Raw genomic sequence first — 27,839 nt, 5'->3', positions numbered from 1 at the left:
TGCTGAGAGAAACAGGCACAGCGCAGAGAAACTGTCTGTGTGCTGCCTGCCTGTTGAGTGACAGGGGGCGGGGCTTCAACCTGTCTTGTTTGAGAAGTGTTGCGGCGAAATATGGTTGTTCTTTTTTATAGGATTTTTTTTATAGTCGCACGGTGCTCCCAAAATAAAACTCCAAGTCGCACTTTAGAGCCCTGAGTAGTCTACAATGCTTGTCTGTGGGGATGTTGGGAATATATAGCCTAGTCATGTTTAGTCATACTGTAAAGCATCGTCCCTCATCTAGAACTGAGTTTCTCTGTGTGTCTGTGGCCTGAAGACCATATCATCGTCAGCTCTGTATGAATGAATGAATGAATGTTTTCAATCTGGAGTGTAATCACAATACACAGTGGCTTGTAGTGGCCACTTCAGGAGATAAGCAAACAGCTGCTCCCCTAATATGGCAAGGAATGCTCAGCCCACTACCCCACTTCTCTCATGGGGGGCTCACATTCAGTACACTACCCCACTTCTCTCATGGGGGGCTCACATTCAACCCACTACCCCACTTCTCTCATGGGGGGCTCACATTCAGCCCACTACTCCACTTCTCTCATGGGGGGATCATATTCAGCCCACTACCCCACTTCTCTCATGGGTGGATCATATTCAGCCCACTCCTCCACTTCTCCCATGGGGGGGGGGGCTCACACTCAGCCCACTACCTCACTTCTCCCATGGGGGGGGGGGGGGGGGGGGGCTCACATTCAGTCCACCCCTCCACTTCTCCCATGGTGGGGGGGGGGGGCTCACATTCAGCCCACTACCCCACTTCTCCCATGGGGTTCTGATCAAAGAACTCCACAAAAGTGTTCAATATATAACGTTTAAGGGTAACATATATGAAGCAAGCAATAGAACCCTTTTTGGTTCTATCCAGAACCTTTTTTTCTAAGAGTGTATGGTTATAGCGAAATACAGTGTATAGTAGTAGTAGGGATAGAGTTGTTTCCTCCACAATATGTTACAATGTAACCAACAGGAGGCGACCCTGATCCCTAGGAGGAGGAAACATTCAATAACAGAAGTTAACAGAGCAGAGAAGAGGCCGTTAAGTTGACACTCCATCTAACCTATGTATCACAGACACTGAGTGGACAAAACATTAAGAACACCTGCTCTTTCCATGACATAGACTGCCCGGGTGAATCCAGGTGAAAGCTATGATCCCTTATTGATGTCACTTGTTAAATCCACTTAACTTGTTTAAGCCTTGAGACAACTGAGACATGGATTATGTTTGTGTGCCATTCAGAGGGTGAATGGGCAAGACAAAAGATTTAAGTGCCTTTGAACGGGGTATGGTAGTAGGTGCCAAGCGCACCGGTTTGTGTCAAGAACTGCAACGCTGCTGGGGTTTTCACGCTCAACAGTTTCCCGTGTGTATCAAGAATGGTCCACCACCCAAAGGACATCCATCCAACTTGACACAAATGTGGGAAGCATTGGAGTCATTGTCCCGACGATTTGAGACTGGTCTGAGGGCAAAAGGGGGTTGCAACTCAATAATGTAGGAAGTTGTTCCTAATGCTTTGTATACTCAGTGTAAATCGCATGCAAAACCAATGAATAGATAGGCCTACTGTTACCAATATAATTTGATTATCTGCATCTATAATAGTATTTGACTCATATTTGAGTTCTGCAACAGCACGTTCGGAGCGCTGTGTAGGCTAGTGCTTTAGTGTATTACCACATCGCTGAGTGATCCATGCGCGTGGCGCACTTCTGTCAATAGAAAGACCGTTTTCTAAAAACTATAACTCTAATCAAGTTTCCTATTCAGTTCTCCAGCTGTCATGATGATCTCCCGGTAGATAACCCCGTGACTTCAGGAGGACCGGCGGAGAGCGCAGTCTAATGTGAATTTTCTCTCTTTCCTGGTTGGATGAATACATGATGATTTCTCCGTACTGGTGCATTCCGGTGTATGCGCCGCATGATGTGCTGTCCCAGAGATCCTCTCTGCTCTGTGATGTGAACTGTCAGAGTACTTGGTAGGCTACAATAGACATATGCGTCCTTATTTTGGTAACTACATCTTTAATCATTTCATATTAGTTTAGTAACTACACGTCCACCTCTAGTAATGAACCAGTTGACCTATTGTGTGTTGTAGCCCATGATGATAAAATCCCATTGGGCAAACACTGGTTGAATCAACGTTGTTTCCGTGTCATTTCAGTTAAATTATGTTGAATTAACGTGGAATAGACGTTGAATTGACGTCTGTGCCCAGTGGGATGATTTTCCTGACTAGCAGACTTTTTAGTTAGAGTGAAATGTTTAGTTGTGTTATAAGATATTTGAGAGGCTAGTGGATTGTATTCATACTGAAATTAAAAACAATCAGGCCTATGGCCTGAAGACACTAAGCTTGACATTTACATCAAGAACAGTTTAAGAGGAAAGAGAGAGAAATTAGGGTCTTCTTAGTGAAAAACAACCATCCTGGGCTGGGCCTGGGACAGGATGAGAGAGAGAGAGAGTAGGTGGTGGAGATGTGGGGGCTTCTAAACCACAACAGTAACCTACCACCTTCCTGTCTACCTGCTACAGACACAGAGCTAGAGAGAGAGAGACCAAGGGGGGGAGAGAGAGAGAGAGAGAGAGAGAGAGAGAGAGAGAGAGAGAGAGAGAGAGAGAGAGAGAGAGAGAGAGAGAGAGAGAGAGAGAGAGAGAGAGAGAGAGAAAGAGAGAGAGAGAGAGAGAAAGAAGAGAGAGAGAAAGAGAGAGAGAGAGAGAGAGAGAGAGAGAGAGAGAGAGAGAGAGAGAGCCCAACACATACACAGGGACCCTGTAGACATCTCTCTGTCAGCCATTACTGTGGATGTGGGGATTTCAAGCTGCAAAAAAAAGGTAACGTATTTTTGAAGGACTTATTCACTGAAATTATTTTGTCCAGCATTAGCATCAAATAAACATCAGCAAGGCAGGTGTTTAGGATCTCAGGTTAATACATTTAGGCCTAAGAAGTGAATACCTCACATGTCATATGAAGTCATCATAATGCATGATGTTTAAGGCAGTCCCAGCATTATCTTTCTATAGCTATTATTGGCAGATATCTGTTGAAAATTGGTGAATGTTTGTTAGTAATAATAAATTGTCATTCAGTAGTTTTTTTTTTACATCAGAAACAATCGTATCCTACTCTTTCTAAAGGACAAGTGAAGGCTTATGCAATTGCTCAATAAAAAATTGTATTGACCAAAATAGAAAAAATAACAATTGTTATTTTAAGTTTTCGTTTGTTAGGCTTACAATCAAAAGTCTGGTATCGTTTCCACTAGCCATTTTTCAAAGTAATGTTACATACAGAGATATGAAACTGAATACGAAAACCACACATCTGCAAGCACGTCACTACAACATAAATGGAACCGGGTAAAAAACAAAAAAAACATCTGCAGATCAACGACAAAGAAAAAATGGCACCTGAGCGCTTAGACCTACTAAAACCAACAGGCCTACTACACATGCCCAAATAGACTTGACTAAAGATCACAATCTCTCTTTAATTGAGGTCTATCCTGTCAAAGAGAACAGGGTTGACCTGTACCTCTCCTCTCATTTGATTATTAACCCAAAGCGGTTGGTTGTTCATTAGTTCCGTCTGCCCAACGTGCTTGTCTAGTTGTGTCTGTAGGTCTAAAGCCAGAACAGTGTCGCTATGATCCAGGCCCTCTCTCTCTCTCTGACTGATGGGTTTCCTATTGTACCTTTATTGATCAATGCACTTCAGGTAACCGACTGTTGTTTTATACAAATATTCACAGTCTTAATTGTAGTCAGAGCGTCAACATTTTATAGAAATTGGAATTTCAAAAATGTAGGCTAGATTTTCTCAATGAGGTAAAAAGTTACCTCCATGCATAAACCTATAGATTCACTAATTTCAACATATGTTGTTACAATGATCGTCTGTTTTTACTATATAACAATTGCATTAGTCTACTAAAGATAGATAGCCGTAGTCCATTACATTCATGAAATGTTGAAAAGAAGGCCAGACCTGTGAGCAGTGAACACCACTCATTTACTCAGTCGTGTCTGTCATGCACCAACAGGGGTCGCTGCAGACCTGCATTCTGCTCAACGCCATTCGCGTGCTCTGAGGCTGCAACTGCAGTTTGCTGTGGTAGTCATCGTTGTCCTATTGTAGCCACGGTTGTATTGAGGGGTACAGCAACAAGTTACATATGCAGTGGGCCCCTCGTTCAATTGATACAAAATAAATAAATAAATAAAACATTTTTGCTAAGTAATTGATGAGAAATGATTAGCCTATCACTATTTCCCTGTTGGATGTATAATTTCTATTTGATCTACATAATCATTGCAGCATTATTTTCTGCATGCTGTGTTTTGGAATATCTCAAAGCCATTTATTGTCTAATTTTTTGCCATTTTACTGAAACTCTTTCTATCAGCCTATTATTGAATGATCATCAAATTACTGAGAATTCATTTCAAGACAAATCAGACCACCTGCATCACGGCATGCGTATGGTGTAAATAGAGAATTAAGCTTATCGGATCCATTATGTGGAAATGGATCGATAAATAGATCTACCCTGTGGTCCTCTGTAGCTCAATTGGTAGAGCATGGCGCTTGAAACGACAGGGTAGTGGGTTCGATCCCCGGGACCACCCATACGTAAAAATGTATTTTAAGTCTTGACTTTAAGTCGCTTTGGATAAAAGCATCTGCTAAATGGCATATTATTACACTAGGCCTATATCAAAGACAGATTTTCGATACTGACTTAATTAAAACACATTTATCATGAAATGTGAAAATGATTATTTGTGGCTAGAGAGAGCCGCGTCGTAGACTCATTTAAGTTTTCAATTAATGCCAGCTTTTTGTGTATTAGAAAATGATGTAGTTCTATCTAAAACTAAACTAAATAAGTCCAAACATAAAACTCGGCTTGTCTCATTTTGGAAGTAGGTTAGATAATTATTTTGGAAGTAGATGGTAGCCTAACTATTATCTATAGCCTAGCAATTATATGTTATTAACGGTGTCGTTTTTTTTTGTTGTAGAAAATTAAATCTATTGGAAAGGTTCTTAGACTTTAATTTAAATAGACCAGCATATAATATTTCTTAAAATGGTCATCGTTTAAATAGATAGAGACTATTCGGTGTTGATAGAATGTTATGGTCGCAATAACCTACTGTTTGGTATTACCAAAAGACTATAAAGGCTTGTGGTGGAGGTGTCTGAGGTTTACAGTTATTTATGTTGACTCTCACATGTTATTCAGAAGTCCTTGTGTTTAGCGGGTTATTCTAGTATATTCTGAAGAAAAAACAACTATTATCAAAACATTAAAAACAGCAGAGTAACGGTTTTCTTGGCATTTCAGTACTCCGCTGGTGTTTGGGAAGTTTTGTTCGAGCTTTACATCTCAAATACATAACCTTTACCACAATTAAATAAAACGATTTATTGTGGTGGCTCATACATGTGCCCTCTATTTACGCAATACGCATGGTTTCTAAACTTCTCATAACCAGTCTTATTAAATCACGTTTTAACCTAAAAGCGTCCATTGGTTTGAAAATGGATCATGTTTTCCTCTTGCTATTTCTGTGTCTCCCAAAAGAAAATGTAACCATAAAAAAAAAAAGGTATATGCTAGCTGTATGTGAGGTGTCAGATGCAGGTTGCAGTGAGCTGATCCCCGTCCCTATAGTTGCTATCCAAACACAAATAAACAGAGAAGAACATTGGAGTTGATCCGCGCGAGAAGGCGTGGCGGAGGGCGGGCGGAGCGCGCGGAGTGCCCGGAGCCCTAAAAAGTGAAGGACCAGTCCTCTTCAAGCCACTACAGCCCAACTCCGAACCGAGCAGAAACAGAGCAGAGCACGGGACTCCTGCTCCTGGCTTCCCTTGAACTCTATAGCGATCGTAACTTTTTTCCGACCACTTCTTTGCCACACTGAGCAAAGTCTACGCGTCCCAACAGATCTGGGTCTGCGAGGTATGGCGATGAGACTTACATGGACGAAGTTGGAAAACTTTTGCTGACGTTAAAGTGGAGTTGGTCGCCTCGCTAAAGGCATTGTGGATTACTGAAACACAGCAGAACTAACTGCGGGGTGACCTTTGGCGTCTGTTTATTGGGGGTAAGATTATGTTTCCATGATAGTTGCTCTTTAATAGATTACATTACACTTGTGTTGAAACAGGTAGTGATAGTTCACGGCAATGAGACCCTGAGGAGCCTACTAATTGAAGGTTCAAACGAGTCCATGCTGTCAGAATATACATATTTGACAGTGTAAAGTTACATGTCAAAATACTTAGACTACTGTCAAAGTGAAAATATAGAATAGCATATCCCAGGGATCATCAACTAGATTCAGCCGCGGACCGATTTGTTCTTCAGCGGATGGTCAGGGGCCGGAACATAATTACGAATAATTTGTAGACTGCAAATTGACTGCAATGAGCCCAAACAGATATCATATTTGACTAAAACGTAATCATTTAAAACCTTTCTTACGTTTGTATAAGGTCACATATATATTTATATTACGCGTGGGAATAATTTGGAACAGATTTCCTCAATTTAAATCACTTGGAGCTGATTTGCTGTTAAAAAAAAAAAGTATTTTATGTCCAACAATAAAAAATAAAAAAGTAAATAAATAAATACATTGGTGGGCCAAATAAAATCACAGGACCGCCAGTTGGGGAACCCTGGCCTATAAGACACAACATCTATTGCTTGTCATTAAACTATTACGCAAAGGCTATAGGTTATTGTAAAACTACAAATATCCTTATCAACAGCATGCTGACCGGGAGTTTTGTTGCACCTGCCCATTTCTGACAAATACCCACCTCACCACGACTTTAAGACGAACTGTTTATGCCCTTCATCTCATTCGCGAGTAAAGAGCTGTCCTATGCTTGTGAACATAAAATAGTCTAAGAACAAGGACCAAAGTCTGCTCTTTCCTTTCTCTGTCCACATGTGAACGTATAGCTACCTATAGGTTCACACACAGTAGCCTGTTTTAAGCAACTCAATGATCTGTACGTTAATAACCTAGCATTTACTCACTGACTCTAAACCGTGTTAGAATAAGTCATTCCATTGGCTAAAGTAAAATAACGTGGAAAACAGCTTATATTGGGTAAAATTCGATTATTATGAATGAGTCATACTTTTCAGACGAAGGGTTGCCAGTCCTCGCTGGTTTTTATGCACAGTGGTATGCTACTACAGTAACTTATAGAAAAGTGAAACTCAAGAGGAGCACTATTTACACCTCAAACCACACTGCCTGAACGGTAGCAGTAAATGGGACGCTGTAAAAATATATAAATATTTTAAATTAATGTTCACCCAGTCTAAAGTTTAGCAATTTACGCAAGAAGGTGAACATTTAAATTGTTTGAGACGAGCACTATTTATTTACACCTCAAAACCACACTGTAAACGAAGTATTGTGCATGGAGAGAGTTGCACCGTGAGCTTGTTCGTGGGTTTGGAAAGCATTACTTTACAACTTGGTGTCATACACCACTTGTGCATGTAACCCTCAGTCATATAACAGTCCCATAATATTATCATACAGTTCTCATAACCTCACCCCATAGCACGTATAGCCTATGTACAGGAGTATTAACAAAGGATGTGTCACAAAATAATGTATTTCTCTGACTTTGCAAAGTAATGATTATAGGCTACAACAACATTCTATAATCGGTCTTGCAACAAAAGTTAACGTAGTTAGTACATATAAGCCTTTGCTTTCAGAGATAAACATCGCTCAAGGCCATAAACATTACTCCAATAGCCTAGAAATGTATTTTACGACAAAAATGGAGGTAACATTTATTTTAGGAGATAAGCAACCCCTTTATATGTTGTTCTCCATTAATACGCCTAAAAGGAATAATAATAATAAATTATTATCACTTCTGGCAAGATTACAAACTTCAAAATCTGGTGATCTAAGAATACATTTAATTAGGCCTACCTGTTGTACACACGGCATTGGCATACAATGTCAAAATGAAACCAATTAGTTGTTTTAATGTCTCTTGGAATATTTAATTGGGAGTGACAACAGCACAGTCGAGCGCATCGAAAACAACGTCTCCAACTTTTATTTTTGGATACATAACATATATTTATGTTATTAGAAGGAATAACCATGTGCTCTAGAAAAAAAATGAACGAAATGTATCTTGTATTTTCACCAGCCAAATATTCAATTTGCAGTACCCACGTCTTCTTATTGCACCTTGTGCACAAAAATATACAACTTGAACACTCAACATGTCTCTAGAAAAAAAATGGTTTATAACCAAATATTAATCAGTTCGCCTTTAGACTGTATGCAAATCGTCAATCTTGAAGTAAATGAGTCAGTTGAAGTGACGAAATAAAACACTGAACGTGAGATAATCCATATCAGCCCTTATTAAGGCCGTTCTCAAGATGGTTCTAAATTAATTAAATATAGGCTATCGTCAAACGGATGGAAAAGCTCTAATGGAAAACTATTTGCTGCATTGTGCAAAATGCATAAACATAATTTGTGTCTACCATGTTCATTAACTCTATTTTTATTTTACTTGTCTAATTGCAGTATTTTCTAAGTCTATATTGTGCCGTGTTGTGGGTTGATGGTGAACTCATATTAATTTGTATTGTTCATGTCTCCAACAGGACCTTCACCGTGGTAGAGTTGTGCCGAGGCCCTAACCGTGAAGCCTTTAGCCGCCGAGATGGGGAGCAAAGCCCTGCCCGCTCCGATCCCTCTCCACCCGTCTCTCCAGCTCACCAACTACTCGTTCCTGCAGGCGGTCAACGCCTTCCCCGCAGCCGTCGACCAGCTCCAGGGACTGTACGGTCTTAGCGCGGTGCAAACCATGCACATGAACCACTGGACACTGGGCTATCCGCACATGCAGGGACTAAGGTCGACTATCACTGAGATGGCTGCGGCTCAGGGCTTAATGGATCCCCGGTTCACCTTCACGGGGCTACCGTTCGCCGCACACCTCTTCCACCCGAAACAGGGCATTACTCACCTTATCCCCGGGCTGCACAAGGACCGACCACCGCGCTTTGACTTTGCCAACCTGGCGATAGCTGCCACCCAGGAGGACCCGCCGAAGCCTGGGGATCTTTCAAAGTTGACAGCGGGGCTCGGGGGCACGATCTCTGAGTTCAACAAACTGTCGCCTGATAGAAAACCCACCCGGGGAAGGCTTCCGTCAAAGACGAAAAAGGAATTTATTTGCAAGTTCTGTGGCAGGCATTTCACAAAGTCGTACAATCTTCTGATCCACGAGAGGACCCACACAGACGAGCGGCCTTATACCTGTGATATCTGCCACAAGGCCTTCCGAAGACAGGACCACCTGAGAGACCACAGGTAAGAAACAAAGCTCTGAATGTATGGGATGATATGGCGTTGGTTTCTCTAAAAGGACAAACGCTTTGATAGTGGTGTGTACAGAATAGCGTCACGTCATATTGTGATCGCGTTTTATTCATATTCATTTGACTTTGTTCACAATTCCAGTATTGTAATGCACTGAAGTCAGACTTTTTTTCATATGTAGGTATTTTTGTAATAACTAAGCTATGGTGCGTGCGCAGTGCAGCGTAGGCCTAGTCCATATTCCAAGAGGGCGCTAAAGCCCCTTCACGCACGAGAATACAGATCAAGTTGCACAACTGACAGGCACTTCTCAGCATGACTCAACGGCTTTGGAAATGCCACAAAGAAGAAATGCCATTATATGAAAGGTGGTCCGTTTTAACTGCGTCTCCTCTGTCTTCTAATTTCCAGATACATCCACTCCAAGGAAAAGCCCTTCAAATGTCAAGAATGTGGGAAAGGATTTTGTCAGTCTCGAACTTTAGCCGTTCATAAAACATTACATATGCAGGTGAGTCTTCCATCCAAACCTATATCATCTGCCATCACAAAACCATATTTATTAACACATTTGATACCAATCAACATGTATGTGAGTCAGCAAACTATATGAGGCATGAGAGCTCACATATATGTGTACTCATGTTATTACACGCGTCATGTCTTAACGCATGTGTCACTGATCAAATTTGGCATATTTTCTGAAACCTAAAAATATATATATTTTGATTACCTGTATGGATAGCGATTGTGTCTCGACTATATTTGGCATATATGGCAATAACTGAATGATTATGATAAGCAGTTTAAAGAAATATAGGCTAGGCCTACAGACGTTCATTTTGTTAGGGCACAGCTTACTTTCAACACAATGTCAATAACTGACTGAAGATTCATATTATAATACAATACATATATTTCGCTAAATAAACTAAAGGGAATAATCCTTTGCTTGCTTTAAATCTAAACAGGAATCTCCTCACAAATGCCCCACATGCGGAAGAACCTTTAATCAAAGAAGTAACCTGAAAACTCACCTTCTCACCCATACAGACATCAAGCCCTACAGCTGTGACCGCTGCGGAAAGGTGTTTCGGCGCAACTGTGACTTGCGACGGCACAGTTTGACTCACACCCCTCATCAGGACTACTAGCCTATCTGAGAAGGCTGATGAACAGCTAAACAAACAAACAAACAAACAAAACGGACGTAAACAGAGGAGACAACAACATCGACGAACGTTTTCTTTTTCCATTGAAAGAATATCACAAACTGAACTGTGGACAAGCCATATTACAATGGACTGATTAACAGTACTGCGTCTCCAGTGAAAGTCAAGGAGCCCAGACAGAGACAGACCTTCTACCTGTAAATATCAAGACTTTTGGAGCCCATGTAAATAATGTATTTTTAAAAAATGTTCCTTGAATTGAATTAAAAAGTTGTTTAAAAACAACCCTAATGTTTAAAGTATGTTAAATTGTATTTTAGAAATAAAGCAAGTTAAATATTCCCATTGGCAACATTGTGTTTGTTTTATTCCATCGTTCTTTGCTGCGTAAAAGTAACACGAATTAGTCATGACGTGGTGGAATGAAAGGAGAGTCTAGAACTCCTCCCCACACCACCACCTTATTGTCGTTAACACAAAACATAGTTCATTGTGTTGACAACTTGTTATTTTAAGACGCGTTTTTATTGGAAATAAAGGAGTGGTGATGCAGCTTATAGTGACATCAACTTACTAGAAATAACCTTCCAGAAATAAAACTATTTTGGCCTAAGTAACATGTAGATCTCTTTGAGAATGATTAAGATTATTACTACAGTAGTGGCCTTGTTGTTTTTGTTGGTGTTACTAGTATGCTGTTATTATTAATAGAGTATATTGTAAATCTATTGTGATCCTAGCTATATGACAGCTGACAGTAGCTCATTAGCCGTTCTATTAGCAGCATTAGCAGCAGGGCGACACGTCATATCAGATAGCTTTATCTCCGCCATGGCCTCTGATCGCTACTGATCATTATTATACATTTAAGAAGCTGCAGAGTGGGTCCACAGTGGCAGGAGGCCACGCACAATTACACAGTAGTGTTCCCTACAATTTCCTCAAGCTAAATTAAATACATTTGTTTGGAAAACATGAATTATAATTATAATTATTATTCTTATTATTATTATTAATACAGGTAAAGTATTACAATTGTTATTATTAGGCTATTACTATTATACTAGTATTACTGTTTCGTTTTAGTAGTAGCCTATAGCCTACCCGTATTTAGCTATAGCCTGTAGGCTTATTTTAATCTTGATTTTCTTAATCGTCTGTTTTCTTATTATGCCAGATCAAGGCAATAGTTGAATGTCTTTCCACCAACAGTAAGGAGACAACATCTTTCATCAAGTGTAAACGCAAAAAAAATAATTCACATGAACATCGCTGCTATTGCTAAGACGTTTCAACTATTAGAAACGAAATGCGTAAGCTTCCAGAGATTTTGTGATTTTCAAGAAAACATGTTTTTGTTTCCACATCCAAGTGCTCCGGTTAAAACAAGCGTGTGGTAATATAGTGTTATCTCTCTCTCTCTCTCTCTCTCTCTCTCTCTCTCTCTCTCTCTCTCTCTCTCTCTCTCTCTCTCTCTCTCTCTCTCTCTCTCTCTCTCTCTCTCTCTCTCTCTCTCTCTCTCTCTCTCTCTCTCTCTCTCTCTCTCTCTCTCTCTCTCTCTCTCTCTCTCTCTCTCTCTCTCTCTCTCTCTCTCTCTCTCTCTCTCTCTCTCTCTCTCTCTCTCTCTCTCTCTCTCTCTCTCTCTCTCTCTCTCTCTCTCTCTCTCTCTCTCTCTCTCTCTCTCTCTCTCTCTCTCTCTCTCTCTCTCTCTCTCTCTCTCTCTCTCTCTCTCTCTCTCTCTCTCTCTCTCTCTCTCTCTCTCTCTCTCTCTCTCTCAATTCAATTTCAATTTCAATTTAAGGGCTTTATTGGCATGGGAAACGTGTGTTAACATTGCCAAAGCAAGTGAAGTAGATAGTAAACAAAAGTGAAATAAACAATAAATATTAACAGTAAACATTACACTCAGAAGTTTCAAAAGAATAAAGACATTTCAAATGTCATATTATGTATATATACAGTGTTGTAACAATGTGCAAATAGTTAAAGTACAAATGGGAAAATAAATAAACATAAATATGGGTTGTATTTACAATGGTGTTTGTTCTTCACTGGTTGCCCTTTTCTTGTGGCAACAGGTCACAAATCTTGCAGCTGTGATGGCACACTCTCTCTCTCTCTCTGTCTCTCTCTCTCTCTCTCGCTTTCTCTCTCGCGCTCTCTCTCTCGCTCTCTCGCGCTCTCTCTCTCTCATTGTGAAAATATATTCAGCAATGCACATTGTACAAAACCTGACTTACAAAAAAGTACAAATGAAGTCAAAACGAACAGTGGACATAATTATAATCAGGCCTACCTATTCAACGCCGATCGTTGAATAATACGAGATAAGGCCTGACTTTTGACCCAGAAGTTCTGTTGTAACGCCGCCTACCTCCTATTTTCAAATCAAAGTTTATTGGTCGCGTAGGCCTGCACAGATTTGCAGATGTTATCGCAGGTGCAGCGAAATGCAAAACCTAAAAAGCACCGCTTCGATTGGTGCACTGAATTGAGCCACATTCTACTGCAACAGCTAAAGAAGTAGTAATATTTTAGAACAATATAGAAACAATAATGCAACAGCAACAACAATGGTCCCGTCATGAAAATAAACAGAAGCATACTACGGCCTACCTTTACAATTGGGCTGTAGGCCTACTTCTAATAAAAGCATGAATAGCCTAGTAATAATCGTGTGTATAATAATCAGGCATTTCATTGATAGGAAACGCTAACAATAATCGACATTTCAATTATATAAATTGCAATTATGTGAAACTATATATATATATATATATATATATATATATATTTGGATCTAATTTCCTTTAAAAAAATGTATATGTAACCCTTTTGTTTATCCGTATGATAACCAGAAGTTAAACATGCATCAATAGGAACGAAGAACACGTCATCGTCCACTTAGTTTTTAACTCTAGATTAATGACACAAATGACCTACAGTGCTTTAATCTTAATAATAATATTAACATTACAATATAACAATATTCTTACATTTATTTTTTTATATATTTTTTACAATATTTTAATAATACATATATGTAATAACAATATACACATTTGGGCTAAATAAAATTAGGCCTATAAGAATACACCTGAATAAAAAATACAACAATTAATCATATTTTTATATTTAACACAACTAACAAACATTGCTAAGCCTGACGTCTGTAACACATATCCTAATGTAACCATCCTGGCCTGTTCTTTCAAAAACACACACACACACACTCACGTCATGATCGAAAGCTATTTATGATGACTGTTTGGCAACAAGTGTGCTAAAACAACCCGAGTAAAAACCCTAAACGCTGTATAAGTGAGTTTGATGTGTAATCTGTCTCCACATTAAGCTCCTTCCATGTAATTCCGCCCCGAAGCTTTCACTCTTTGAAAAGGGAAAATAACCTTAGAAAGGTTAAGCTGTAGCCTGAAACGCCATGAGGACCCCGAAGATTTAGGGTGAAACTCGAGGAAGTCGATCTTAAAGGAACAAATATAGAGCTGTCAAATGTCCTGCCGTTGACAGGAGCATTCATAAACGGGACAGCATTTTCACATATTCTCAGACTTCTTTACCAGTTAATTTGCTATTAATTTCTATTGGTGTTATATCCCTTAATGTTTCTAAGAAATGTGATTGTTTTTAGTCAAACACTTCAATCCAGTGGGCATAGCCTGAATTTATTTGCAGTGACAAAGAGTTTCTAGAAATGTCTAATATTATGATTGGACATCAAAGGAGCAGTTACAATTGACTATTGGCTGGAACAAAATCCTCTCAAAGGAGCAGTTACATTGACTATTGGCTGGAACAAAATCCTCTCTTTAAATAATTTCAGTGCAAGGACACATGTTAGCACTAAACCCATGCCAAGTCGGTGCGCTCACCATTGAGGCTAAGAATGGGAAGTCACATTTCTAACTGAAGAGTCAATCGCTATGTTAGGGCCAGGGCTAGGGCCAGGGTGAAGGCTGTGTCCTCACTAGCCTTATCTCACTGAGAGCGAGGATAACAGCTAAGTGCTCAATAGCCTCACTTACCCCTGACTCCATATATCAACAGGATCTGGCGTTGGACAACCCTAGCTGACACCAGGCTTTTATTATGCACCAGGCTTTTATTATGCACCAGGCTTTTATTATGGTAATGTAACAAGATATACATACCAGAGACCTTTATTGTGGAATAAATAACAAACTAGACAGAACTATATTTGTCATAGATTTTGTTACATAAAAGGACATTTATTAAAGAGGCAATCAGCAGTAGAAACAATAACAAAGCATCCTCCCCGCCCCTGGTTCGGTAAACAGCTGAGGGATGGGGCTGGAGAAATGTAACCACTCTAAAATTCATAGACAGAGCTATGGATGCAAGGATTGACCATCCATGATATCAAAATGATAGTTTTAACCATGTTTTGAGGCTATATAGTTTGTGTACATTTTCTTTGTTTACAAACATTGGATTAAAACAAGTTTACAGCGCCTTCAGAAAGTATTCACACCCCTTGACCTTTTCCACATGTTGTTGTGTTACAGACTGAATTTGAAATGGATAAAATTAATAGTTTTTGTCACTGGCCTACACACAATACCCCATAATGTCAAAGTGGAATTATGCTTGTCTTGAGTCAATAAGTATTCAACCCCTTTGTTATGGCAAGCCTAAATAAGTTCAGGAGTAAAAATTTGCTTAACAAGTCACATACTAAGTTGCATGGACTCACTCTGTGTGCAATACTAGTGTTTAACATGATTTTTTAATGACTACCTCATCAATGTATCCCACACATACAATTATCTGTAAGGTCCTGTTGGTAGATGGGTAAAAAAAAAAGCAGACGTTGAATATCCCTTTGAGCATGGTAAAGTTCTTAATTACACTTTGGATGGTGTATCAATACACCCAGTCACTACAAAGATACAGGCGTCCTTCTTAACTCAGTTGCCGGAGAGGAAGGAAACCCCTCAGGGACTTCACCATGAGGTCAATGGTGACTTAAAAACATTTACAGAGTTTAATGGCTGTGATAGGAGAAAACTGAGGATGGATCAACAACATTGTAGTTACTCCACATTACTAACCCAATTGACAGAGTGAAAAGAAGGAAGCCTGTACAGAATACAAATATTCCAAAACATGCATCCTGTTTGCAATAAGGCACTAAAGTAATACTGCAAAAAATGTGGCAAAGCAATTAACTTTTTGTCCTGAATACAAAGTGTTACCTTTGGGGCAAATCCAATACAACACATTACTGAGTACCACTCTCCATATTTTCTAGCATAGTGGTGGCTGCATCATGTTATGGGTATGCTTGTAATCGTTAACGACTGGGGAGTTTTTCAGGATAAAAATTAACTAAGTGGATTTAAGCACAGGCAAAATCCTAGAGGAAAACCTGGTTCAGTCTGCTTTTCACCAGACACTGGGAGATTAATTCACCTTTCAGCAGCACAATAACCTAAAACACCAGGCCAAATTTACACTGGAGTTGATTACCAAGAAGACAGTGAATGTTCCTGAGTGGCCGAGTTACAGTTTTGACAAATCTGCTTGAAAATCTATGGCCAGACTTGAAAATGGTTGTCTAGCAATAATCAATACCAATTTGACAGAGCTTGAAGAATTTTGAAAATAATAATGGGCAAATATTGTACAATCTAGGTGTGCAATGCTCTTATAGAGTTACCCAGAAAGACTAACAGCTGTAATCACTGCCAATGGTGATTCTAACATGTATTGACTCAGGGGTGTGAATTCTTATGTAAATTAGATATTTCTGTATTTCATTTTCAATACATTTGCAAAAATTTCTAAAAACATGTTTTCACGTTGTCATTATTGGGTATTGTGTGTAGATGGCTGAGAATAAAAATCTATTGAATTCAGGCTATAACACAACAAAATGTGGAATAAGTCAAGGGGTATGAATACTTTCTGAAGGCACTGTATATTTTGGGTTCTGATGGGGTATGACAGTTGAACCAAGCTCATGAGGCATTTATAAGATATATTCTTCAAGAATCAATGGGTACATATCATTAATTTAAAAGTCCAAAAATTGATGTAGCAACTGCTGATTGTCCCTTTAAACTTATTAGGCTATATATTTGTCATACATTTCATGATACATTAAAAGGACATGAGAGGAATAAGTTGTGTGTGATTTGTAAAACTACACCTGGAAATAGGGGAGAAGTTTTAATATGAAATGGAATCACATCAGAATTAAACAACATGCTCAAGCAGTAATCAAGTGGTTTAAATCAGATTGTGGCACATATTTGAAATCTCCCGAGGAAATGAACATAACAGTAACACAATAATAAATGCATTGACGTATGATTTCAGTGTTCTATTATTTTTCATTGTATTGTATTGAAATCAGACATTACAGAACTGCTGGGAGAAGTAATCAAAATCTCGACAATGACTAGCAGTTGACACCTGAAGACTTCTGCAGACTAGAATCTAAAGACTAAGCATTCGTTTGAATATTTCAGCATGATGAATAACACATTTAGCTTCTATTGTTTATTCCTATTCCGAGTACTCTGGTGCAACATTTGAGACATTTTTATTATAGCCATACATTTCCTACTATTAATCTATTTGATTTTAATTACTGCATCATGCTAGAATTATAATCAAACCATTCATGACCTAAATTTAAGAAGCTGACTAGCTACTAGTATGCAGATCATGTATCCTCAAACCCTAAAATGCAATCGTTTGTGTTTCCATTGCGCTTGATAAGTTTACACCATTTTTGCTTTGAACACATTTTACTATATTTTATGAATGAGAGGAGGCTTAGGAAAGGGAACCGCTTAAATGTATTGGTTCGGTCCCATCACGGGGGCGGATACCTAACTAGGAAATGACGACACGACAGTTAGCACCCGGAAGTTCTGTGTTAGTTGATGATGACGTTTGCCTGAGACAGATGTGCCTTGCTTCAGCTAACGGAATGAATTAACTAGTGTGGTACCGAAGAGATTCATTGAAACTGCAGCAAACAAAGTAAGGAAAAATAATTGAGTCGAAGTAAACAGACAGCAGTCGTATAAGCTTCGTTTACTTGGCTACTGAATGACTAGACATCTAGCTAGGCTAATGTTAGCAAGCAGGCTAGGACTGGAGCTAGTCCACTGTCATTTGGCTAGCACACTTTTCCAGAATGCGATATCTCCATATGCAAACATGTTCTTGGTTTTCCACTTTCTACCTGCTACTACACCCCTTTTGATAGTCCAATAACTAATCAGCTAGCGAACTAACTCTAGCCAGCCCTATGAACTGCTGCTAACTAGGTAGATCACTAACGGTACGAGCCAGGCCCACAAGTTTGTTGAAACTTGCATGCACATTTTTCTAGCTATCTGGGTTGCATTGTATGTTCTTAAAAGGCGCTTCATGGTCAATCCGCTATCTGCATTGGCCGTGCAGCATTTACGGTGATATGGCCTCTGCTGAAGTCAGGGCATTAATACTTCTTGCCCTTCGCGGAGCAGTTGTCAAGGAAGTGAGTTTGTGTTGATACAGGACATCCCTCCCTCACCGACCGTTAACCAATCATGTCAATGCGGAGCTATACGGAGCCGTCCTCATTGGTACAAGGCGCATGGCGGTCAATTTGGCCTCTGCATGCATCCGGAAGCTTCACAATTGGCCTCTGCGCCTCCGACCACATTTCAAATCAAGCATTAATTGTCTTTAATCCAAATGAAAGCGTCGGTACACATCAGGTACACCCATAGAGATGTATAGAGCAGTCATCGTTATATATGTGGCGCTGTAGCGTCAGTAACAGCATAGGTAGCGCCATTGAGACTACAACTCATAGGAATCCCCACCCAGTTGACCATTTTGACTACTTTAAAATGGCGGAAGCATGGTGGAAGACCTTAATGGTGCTGCCCATGCTTAAACGGCTTTAAGGCCACTAGAGGCCTCTATCATTCTCTATGGCTACACTAACATATTCTGAGATAATGCAAGGACCGTTAGCTTATCTACCTAGCTAGCTAGCTAGCTGCCAGGCTGTGGTGAGCTGCCACAGTTCAAATCTAATTGTATTGGTCACATGCTTCGTAAACAACAGGTGTAAACTAACAGCGAAATGCTTACTTACGGGTCCCTTTTCCAACAATGCAGAGTTAAAGATAAAAAAATATCAAATAAAAATAGTGACACAAGGAATAAATACTCAGTGAATAACGAATAACAACTTAGATAAGCTCTAGTCTCACTACGTAGCAATGCAAGCTAGCAAATGATCCTCACTCAGTCACACAGATCGTATACATGAAAAAGGCAAAACAATATGATGTTGTGTTAGGTGGTTAGCTATATAGCTAGCTATGTAACTTCATGTTGTCAGACAAAGGAGAATCTATAACACACATCATCTCATGAGGGGTTCTACCAGTTCACTGCAGTCCTGCATCTCTAGCCATGGCAGTTCGTTTGACTGGAGGGCTTTGAGGGGCTGTAGGCATGGCCAGCTAAGTATATCCCTCGGTTACCAGATATGGTATTTGGCCAGCTCAACTTGCTTGAATCAACCTTTTAACTATGTATGGTGACTTGGAATGACTCCCCTCCAAAAAATGAGCTGACTTTCTTCCCTATTGTGTTGTGGTCCAGGACAGGCAGGATGTTGGAGTCCTATGTCACGCCCCTGTTGATGAGCTATGTGAACAAATACATCAAGAACCTGAAGCCCTCTGACCTGCAGCTGTCACTATGGGGAGGAGACGTAGTACTGAGCAAGCTGGAGCTGAAGTTGGATGTCCTGGAGCAGGTATGGAATAACCTGGAATGAAACTGGAATAAAGCTTATTAACACTGTAATAACATGTAATAACACTGTAATAACACTTTAATGTCCAGGAATAACACGTAGTAATGCTATTGACTTTGTATCTGCTCTTTTGCTGAGGTAACGTTATGAATACAGGCCAGGTCACTTTCAATCTGAGTCTGTTCTTTTGCTGAGGTAACTTTATGAATGCCACTCTCTCAATCTGACACATAGAAATGTGAAATTTAGAAAAACAGATTAGGATAGGAACCATCATGATGACTCCAAATTGATAGCCCCGTGTAGATCAGTTGGTAGAGCATGGCGCTTGCAACGCCAGGGTTGTGGGTTCGTTTCCCACGGGGGGCCAGTATGAAATGTATGCACTCACTAACTGTAAGTCGCTCTGGATAAGAGCGTCTGCTAAATGACTAAAATGTTTTTAAAAAATGTAAATAATTGTAACTTTTCCCACAAGAGGTCACTTGTTCCATTAGACCATGGCTAGACTGAACAGACAGACTGCCACCTGTCTGTCTGTCCCTGCTCAATAGTGACACCCAGGGACACGGACTGGGATCCCACCAGTGCTGATGTCAAACATAGCCTAGTCTGTGTCCAGTGCTTGATGATGGGGAGAGAGCAGTAGCTTCATGTGAATTTTAGTGATTACTTTAGATGCAGATTTGAAACATTCTCTGTTCTACTCAATTCAATGTTTTTGATTGCTGTGTGTTCTTGTTCAGATATTGAGACCTTTACCAGAATGAAATCAGGGCCTGAAGGCCTAAACAACAGATATTGATGTCTTTACCTGAATGAAATCAGGGCCTGAAGGCCTAAACAACAGATATTGAGATCTTTACCAGAATGAAATCAGGGCCTGAAGGCCTAAACAACAGATATTGATATCTTTACCAGAATGAAATCAGGGTCTGAAGGCCTAAACAACAGATATTGAGATCTTTACCAGAATGAAATCAGGGCCTGAAGGCCTAAACAACAGATATTGAGATCTTTACCCGAATGAAATCAGGGTCTGAAGGCCTAAACAACAGATATTGAGATCTTTACCAGAATTAAATCAGGGTCTGAAGGCCTAAACAACAGATATTGAGATCTTTACCCGAATGAAATCAGGGTCTGAAGGCCTAAACAACAGATATTGAGATCTTTACCAGAATGAAGTCAGGGCCTAAAGATGGTCCCCAATCCAATTGATATACAGAAGTTTTCTTGTTGACTTGTTCTTGTTCAGATGTTAGTTATATCTACTTGGATATTTTACTTTGTTATTTTGACACAGAGTCCTAGTTTTATCTGTCGTATCAATCTGCAAGACTAGTGTTGACTGTTTCCCTTCTCCAGCACACCAAAACACTAGACCATCTTGCGTCCCAAATGGCACCCTTTCCCCTATATAGTGCACTACTTTTGACTAGAGCCCTGGACAAAGTAGTGCACTACGTAGTGAATAGGGTGCCATTTGAGACTCAACCCCATAACGAACAAAGAGCCTTATTATTGGAAGCAGCTTGTACTTGTAGACAACTGACAGTGGGGACTGGGAATGTAATGGATTACCATCTGGATGTTTAACGCTATGTTCAAATCTAGGCCCTTTTCCTCCTCTTTTGTCGTCTTTTTTTTTTTTGTATTGAATTTGGGCAGTTTTATAATGTACAGAGAAGTGATTAGGAATCCTCCTCTCAGCCAGTGGAGTGGTGGGACTGGATCCTATACAGACAGACGTGCTGTAGCCTAAATCCATGACAGCTTCTCCTCAGAAGGGAATGGAAGGAGCATGGAAGGCTCAGTGTGTCTGTGTCGTCTGGTAGTTTCATACCACCTATTCTCACCATAGAGCACTAGAGCAGACGTCTCAGTGGTTGAAGATGCGTAACAACACTGTTCAGCCTGTGAATATATCTCCCTGATTCTCCTTGTGAAAACAGTATATACAGTGCATTCGGAAAGTATTCAGACCCCTTGACTTTTTCTACATTTTGTTACGTTACAGCCTTATTCTAAAATGTTCTCATCAATCTACACCCCATAATGTCAAAAGCGAAAACATGTTTTTAGAAATACCTTATTTACATAAGTATTCAGACCCTTTGCTATGAGACTCGAAATTGAGCTCAGGTGCATCCTGCTTCCATTGATCATCCTTGAGCTGTTTCTACAACTTGATTGGAGTCCCATCTGTGGTAAATTTAATTGATTGGACATGATTTGGTAAAGGCACACACTTGTCTATATATAAGGTCACACAGTTGACAGTGCATGTCCCTATGGTGAAGCATGGTGGTGGCAGCATCATCCTGTGGGAATGTTTTTCAGTGGCAGGGACTGGGAGACTAGTCAGGATCGAGGGAAAGATGAACGGAGCAAAGTATAGAGAGATCCTTGCTGAAAACCTGCTCCAGAGCGCTCAGGACCTCAGACTGGGGCGAAGGTTCACCTTCCAACAGGACAACGACCCTGAGCACACAGCCATTAAAACAACGCAGGAGTGGCTTCGGGACAAGTCTCAGAATGTCCTTGAGTGGCCCAGCCAGAGCCCGGACTTGAACCCGATCGAACATCTCTGGAGAGACCTGAAAATAACTGTGCAGCAACGCTCCCCATCCAACCTGACAGAGCTTCAGAGGATAAGCAGAGAAGACCCAAGAAGACTCGAAGGCTGTAATCACTGCCAAAGGTGCTTCAACAAAGTACTGAGTAAAGGGTCTGAATACCTATGTAAATGTTTTTTATTTTTAATAAATTAGCAAAAAATTCTAAATCTGTTTTTGCTTTGTCATTATGGGGTATTGTGTGTAGATTGATGAGGGGAGAAAAACTATTTAATCCATTTTAGAATAAGGCTGTAATGTAACAAAATGTTGAAAATGTCAAGGAGTCTGAATACTTTCCGAATGCACTGTGTGTGTGTGTGTGTATATATATATATATATATATACATACACACACACACACAGTGGGGAGAACAAGTATTTGATACACTGCCGATTTTGCAGGTTTTCCTACTTACAAAGCATGTAGAGGTCTGTAATTTTTTATCATAGGTACACTTCAACTGTGAGAGACGGAATCTAAAACAAAAATCCAGAAAATCACATTGTATGATTTTTAAGTAATTAATTTGCATTTTATTGCATGACATAAGTATTTGATCACCTACCAACCAGTAAGAATTCCGGCTCTCACAGACCTGTTAGTTTTTCTTTAAGAAGCCCTCCTGTTCTCCACTCATTACCTGTATTAACTGCACCTGTTTGAAGTCGTTACCTGTATAAAAGACACCTGTCCACACACTCAATCAAACAGACTCCAACCTCTCCACAATGGCCAAGACCAGAGAGCTATGTAAGGACATCAGGGATAAAATTGTAGACCTGCACAAGGCTGGGATGGGCTACAGGACATTAGACAAGCAGCTTGGTGAGAAGGCAACAACTGTTGGCGCAATTATTAGAAAATGGAAGAAGTTCAAGATGACGGTCAATCACCCTCAGTCTGGGGCTCCATGCAAGATCTCACCTCGTGGGGCATCAATGATCATGAGGAAGGTGAGGGATCAGCCCAGAACTACACGGCAGGACCTGGTCAATGACCTGAAGAGAGCTGGGACCACAGTCTCAAAGAAAACCATTAGTAACACACTACGCCGTCATGGATTAAAATCCTGCAGCGCACGCAAGGTCCCCCTGCTCAAGCCAGAGCATGTCCAGGCCCGTCTGAAGTTTGCCAATGACCATCTGGATGATCCAGAGGAGGAAGTGGCGCAGTGGTCTCCCGAGTGGCGCAGTGGTCTAAGGCACTGCATCGCAGTGCTAGCTGTGCCACTAGAGATCCTGGTTCGAATCCAGGCTCTGTCGTAGCCGGCCGCGACCGGGAGACCCATGGGGCGGCGCACAATTGGCCCAGCGTCGTCCAGGGTAGGGGAGGGATTGGCCGGCAGGGGATGTAGCTCAGTTGGTAGAGCATGGCGTTTGCAACGCCAGGGTTGTGGGTTCGATAAAATAATGTATGTGCTAACTGTAAGTCGCTCTGGATAAGAGCGTCTGCTAAATGACTAAAATGTAAATGTAAATGTAAATGAATGGGAGAAGGTCATGTGGTCTGATGAGACAAAAATAGAGCTTTTTGGTCTAAACTCCACTCGCCGTGTTTGGAGGAAGAAGAAGGATGAGTACAACCCCAAGAACACCATCCCAACCGTGAAGCATGGAGGTGGAAACATCATTCTTTGGGGATGCTTTTCTGCAAAGGGGACAGGACGACTGCACCGTATTGAGGGGAGGATGGATGGGGCCATGTATCGCAAGATCTTGGCCAACAACCTCCTTCCCTCAGTAAGAGCATTGAAGATGGGTCGTGGCTGGGTCTTCCAGCATGACAACGACCCGAAACACACAGCCAGGGCAACTAAGGAGTGGCTCCGTAAGAAGCATCTCAAGGTCCTGGAGTGGCCTAGCCAGTCTCCAGACCTGAACCCAATAGAAAATCTTTGGAGGGAGCTGAAAGTCCGTATTGCCCAGCGACAGCCCCGAAACCTGAAGGATCTGGAGAAGGTCTGTATGGAGGAGTGGGCCAAAATCCCTGCTGCAGTGTGTGCAAACCTGGTCAAGACCTACAGGAAACGAATGATCTCTGTAATTGCAAACAAAGGTTTCTGTACCAAATATTAAGTTCTGCTTTTCTGATGTATCAAATACTTACGTCATGCAATAAAATGCAAATTAATTACTTATAAATCATACAATGTGATTTTCTGGATTTTTGTTTTAGATTCTGTCTCTCACAGTTGAAGTGTACCTATGATAAAAATTACAGACCTCTACATGCTTTGTAAGTAGGAAAACCTGCAAAATCAGCAGTGTATCAAATACTTGTTCTCCCCACTGTATATATATATACAGTGCTATGAAAAAGTATTTGCCCCCTTTCTAATTTTCTCTACTTTTGCATATGTGTGATACTGAATGTTATCAGATCTTCAACCAAAACCTAATATTAGATAAAGGGAACATAAGTGAATAAATAACACAACAATTACATATTTATTTCATAAACAAAGTTATGCAACACCCAATTCCCCTGTGTGAAAAAGTAATTACCCCCTTACACTCAATAACTGGTTGTGCCACCTTTAGCTGCAATAACTCCAACCAAATGCTACCTGTAGTTGTTGATCAGTCTCTCACGTCGCTGTGGAGGAATTTTGGCCCACTCTTCCATGCAGAACTGTTTTAACTCAGTGACGTGTGGGTTTTCAAGAATGAACTTCTCGTTTCAAGTCCTGCCACAACATCTCAATTGGGATTAGGTCTGGACTTTCACTAGGCCACTCCAAAACTTCCAATTTGTTGCTTTTTAGCAATTTTCATGTAGACTTGATTGTGTGTTTTGGATCATTGTCTTGCTGCATGACCCAGCTGCGCTTCAGCTTCAGCTCACAGACGGATGGTCTGACATTCTCCTGTAGAATTCTCTGATACAGAGCAGAATTCATGGTTCCTTCTATTAAGGCAAGTCGTCCAGGTCCTGAGGCAGCAAATCATCCCCAAACCATCACACCACCACCACCACCATGCTTGACCTTTGGTATGATGTTCTTACTGTGGAATGCAGTGTTTTGGTTTTCGCCAGGCATAATGGGACCCATCTCGTCCAAAAAGTTGACTCAAGTTTGCCAAAAAGCACCTGGATGATCATCAAGACTCTTGGAAGAACGTTCTATGGACAGATGATTCAAAAGTATAACTTTTTGGACGACATGGTTCCAGTAATGCCTGGCGAAAACCAAAGTCTGCATTACACAGTAAGAACATCATACCAAAGGTCAAGCATGGTGGTGGTGGTGGTGTGATGGTTTGGGGATGATTTGCTGCCTCAGGACCTGGATGACTTGCCTTAATAGAAGGAACCATGAATTCTGCTCTGTATCAGAGAATTCTACAGGAGACTGTCAGACCATCTGTCTGTGAGCTGAATCTGAACCGCAGCTGGGTCATGCAGCAAGACAATAATCCAAAACACACAATCAAGTCTACATGAAAATAGCTAAAAAGCAACAAATTGGAAGTTTTGGAATGGCCTAGTCAAAGTCCAGACCTAATCCAAATTGAGATGTTGTGGCAGGATTTGAAATGAGCAGTTCATGCTTGAAAACCCACACGTCACGGAGTTAAAGCAGTTCTGCATGGAAGAGTGGGCCAAAATTCCTCCACAGCGACGTGAGAGACTGATCAACAACTACAGGAAGCATTTGATTGGAGTCATTGCAGCTAAAGGTGGCACAACCAGTTATTGTGTGTAAGGGGGCAATTACTTTTTCACACAGGGGAATTGGGTGTTGCATAACTTTGTTTATGAAATAAATATGTAATTGTTGTGTTATTTGTTCACTTATGTTCCCTTTATCTAATATTAGGTTTTGGTTGAAGATCTGATAACATTCAGTATCACAAATATGCAAAAGTAGAGAATTAGAAAGGGGGCAAATACTTTTTCATAGCACTGTATGAATAGGTTGTCATTAGGGACGCTGCCAGTGTCATTAGCCCTCCTCTAATAATAGATATGATTCATTAACCAATGGCTCTGATATGATACTTTAGTGTTGTAGAGCTCAGTGGAGTGGAGGGGTTTCCCCTATAAGATACTATTGTGTTGTAGAGCTCAGTGGAGTGGAGGGGTTTCCCCTATAATATACTGTTGTGTTGTAGAGCTGATCTCAGTGGAGTGGAGGGGTTTCCCCTATAATATACTGTTGTGTTGTAGAGCTCAGGGGAGTGGAGGGGTTTCCCCTATAAGATACTATAGTGTTGTAGAGCTCAGTGGAGGGGTTCTATATCAGATACTATAGTGTTGTAGAGCTCAGTGGAGGGGTTCTATATCAGATACTATAGTGTTGTAGAGCTGAGCTCAGTGGAGGGGTTTCCCCTATAAGATACTATAGTGTTGTAGAGCTCAGTGGAGGGGTTCTATATCAGATACTATAGTGTTGTAGAGCTCAGTGGAGGGGTTCTATATCAGATACTATAGTGTTGTAGAGCTGAGCTCAGTGGAGGGGTTCTATATCAGATACTATAGTGTTGTAGAGCTCAGTGGAGGGGTTCTATATCAGATACTGTAGTGTTGTAGAGCTGAGTGGAGGGGTTCTATATCAGATACTATAGTGTTGTAGAGCTCAGTGGAGGGGTTCTATATCAGAAACTATAGTGTTGTAGAGCTCAGTGGAGGGGTTCTATATCAGATACTATAGTGTTGTAGAGCTCAGTGGTGGGGTTCTATATCAGATACTATAGTGTTGTAGAGCTGAGCTCAGTGGAGGGGTTCTATATCAGATACTGTAGTGTTGTAGAGCTCAGTGGAGGGGTTCTATATCAGATACTATAGTGTTGTAGAGCTGAGTGGAGGGGTTCTATATCAGATACTATAGTGTTGTAGAGCTCAGTGGAGGGGTTATATATCAGATACTGTAGTGTTGTAGAGCTCAGTGGAGGGGTTCTATATCAGATACTGTAGTGTTGTAGAGCTCAGTGGAGGGGTTCTATATCAGATACTATAGTGTTGTAGAGCTCAGTGGAGGGGTTCCATATCAGATACTATAGTGTTGTAGAGCTGAGCTCAGTGGAGGGGTTCTATATCAGATAATATAGTGTTGTAGAGCTCAGTGGAGGGGTTCTATATCAGATACTGTAGTGTTGTAGAGCTCAGTGGAGGGGTTCTATATCAGATACTATAGTGTTGTAGAGCTGAGTGGAGGGGTTCTATATCAGATACTATAGTGTTGTAGAGCTCAGTGGAGGGGTTCTATATCAGATACTATAGTGTTGTAGAGCTCAGTGGAGGGGTTCTATATCAGATACTGTAGTGTTGTAGAGCTCAGTGGTGGGGTTCTATATCAGATACTATAGTGTTGTAGAGCTGAGCTCAGTGGAGGGGTTCTATATCAGATACTGTAGTGTTGTAGAGCTCAGTGGAGGGGTTCTATATCAGATACTATAGTGTTGTAGAGCTCAGTGGAGGGGTTCTATATCAGATACTGTAGTGTTGTAGAGCTCAGTGGAGGGGTTCTATATCAGATACTATAGTGTTGTAGAGCTCAGTGGAGGGGTTCTATATCAGATACTGTAGTGTTGTAGAGCTCAGTGGAGGGGTTCTATATCAGATACTGTAGTGTTGTAGAGCTCAGTGGAGGGGTTCTATATCAGATACTGTAGTGTTGTAGAGCTGAGCTCAGTGGAGGGGTTCTACAGTTGAAGTCGGAAGTTTACATACACTTAGGTTAGAGTCATTAAAACTCGTTTTTCAACCACTCCACAAATGTCTTGTTATCAAACTATAGTTTTGGGAAGTCGGTTAGGACATCT

The 27,839-nt window shown here is 40.7% G+C and overlaps 2 protein-coding genes across 2 annotated transcripts in view; both read left to right on the top strand.

Annotated features, from left to right (window-relative positions):
- The first annotated feature begins 8,741 nt into the window (after positions 1 to 8,741).
- LOC311126015 (protein odd-skipped-related 2-A) lies at positions 8,742 to 10,984 on the top strand. Its single transcript, XM_084200045.1, has 3 exons — positions 8,742 to 9,453; positions 9,874 to 9,973; positions 10,516 to 10,984. The coding sequence occupies exons 1-3, from the start codon at positions 8,801 to 8,803 to the stop codon at positions 10,588 to 10,590; spliced, it is 828 nt and encodes a 275-aa protein (XP_084056171.1). The 5' UTR covers positions 8,742 to 8,800; the 3' UTR covers positions 10,591 to 10,984.
- A 6,595-nt stretch (positions 10,985 to 17,579) lies between these two features.
- LOC311126014 (intermembrane lipid transfer protein VPS13B-like) overlaps positions 17,580 to 27,839 on the top strand; it is a gene marked incomplete at its 3' end in the record, with an annotated part of 210,680 nt that continues 200,420 nt past the window's right edge. Inside the window, 2 exon segments of the mRNA XM_084200044.1 lie at positions 17,580 to 17,669; positions 19,296 to 19,452. Coding sequence (XP_084056170.1) covers positions 19,306 to 19,452 — 147 coding nt within the window.

Source organism: Coregonus lavaretus (genome assembly GCF_964263955.1).
Source record: "Coregonus lavaretus genome assembly, contig: HAP1_SCAFFOLD_647, whole genome shotgun sequence".
In the NCBI taxonomy this organism is placed as follows: Eukaryota; Metazoa; Chordata; class Actinopteri; order Salmoniformes; family Salmonidae; genus Coregonus; species Coregonus lavaretus.
This window is presented reverse-complemented; position numbering and strand designations above follow the sequence as displayed.

Bases quoted from the DNA above. Each gene is read 5' to 3' on its own strand.
- LOC311126015 (XM_084200045.1), top strand. From the start codon at position 8,801: ATGGGGAGCAAAGCCCTGCCCGCTCCGATCCCTCTCCACCCGTCTCTC. The intron at 9,454-9,873 runs GTAAGAAACAAA...TCTAATTTCCAG, and splicing joins GACCACCTGAGAGACCACAG to ATACATCCACTCCAAGGAAA. The intron at 9,974-10,515 runs GTGAGTCTTCCA...TCACCCATACAG, and splicing joins ATAAAACATTACATATGCAG to ACATCAAGCCCTACAGCTGT.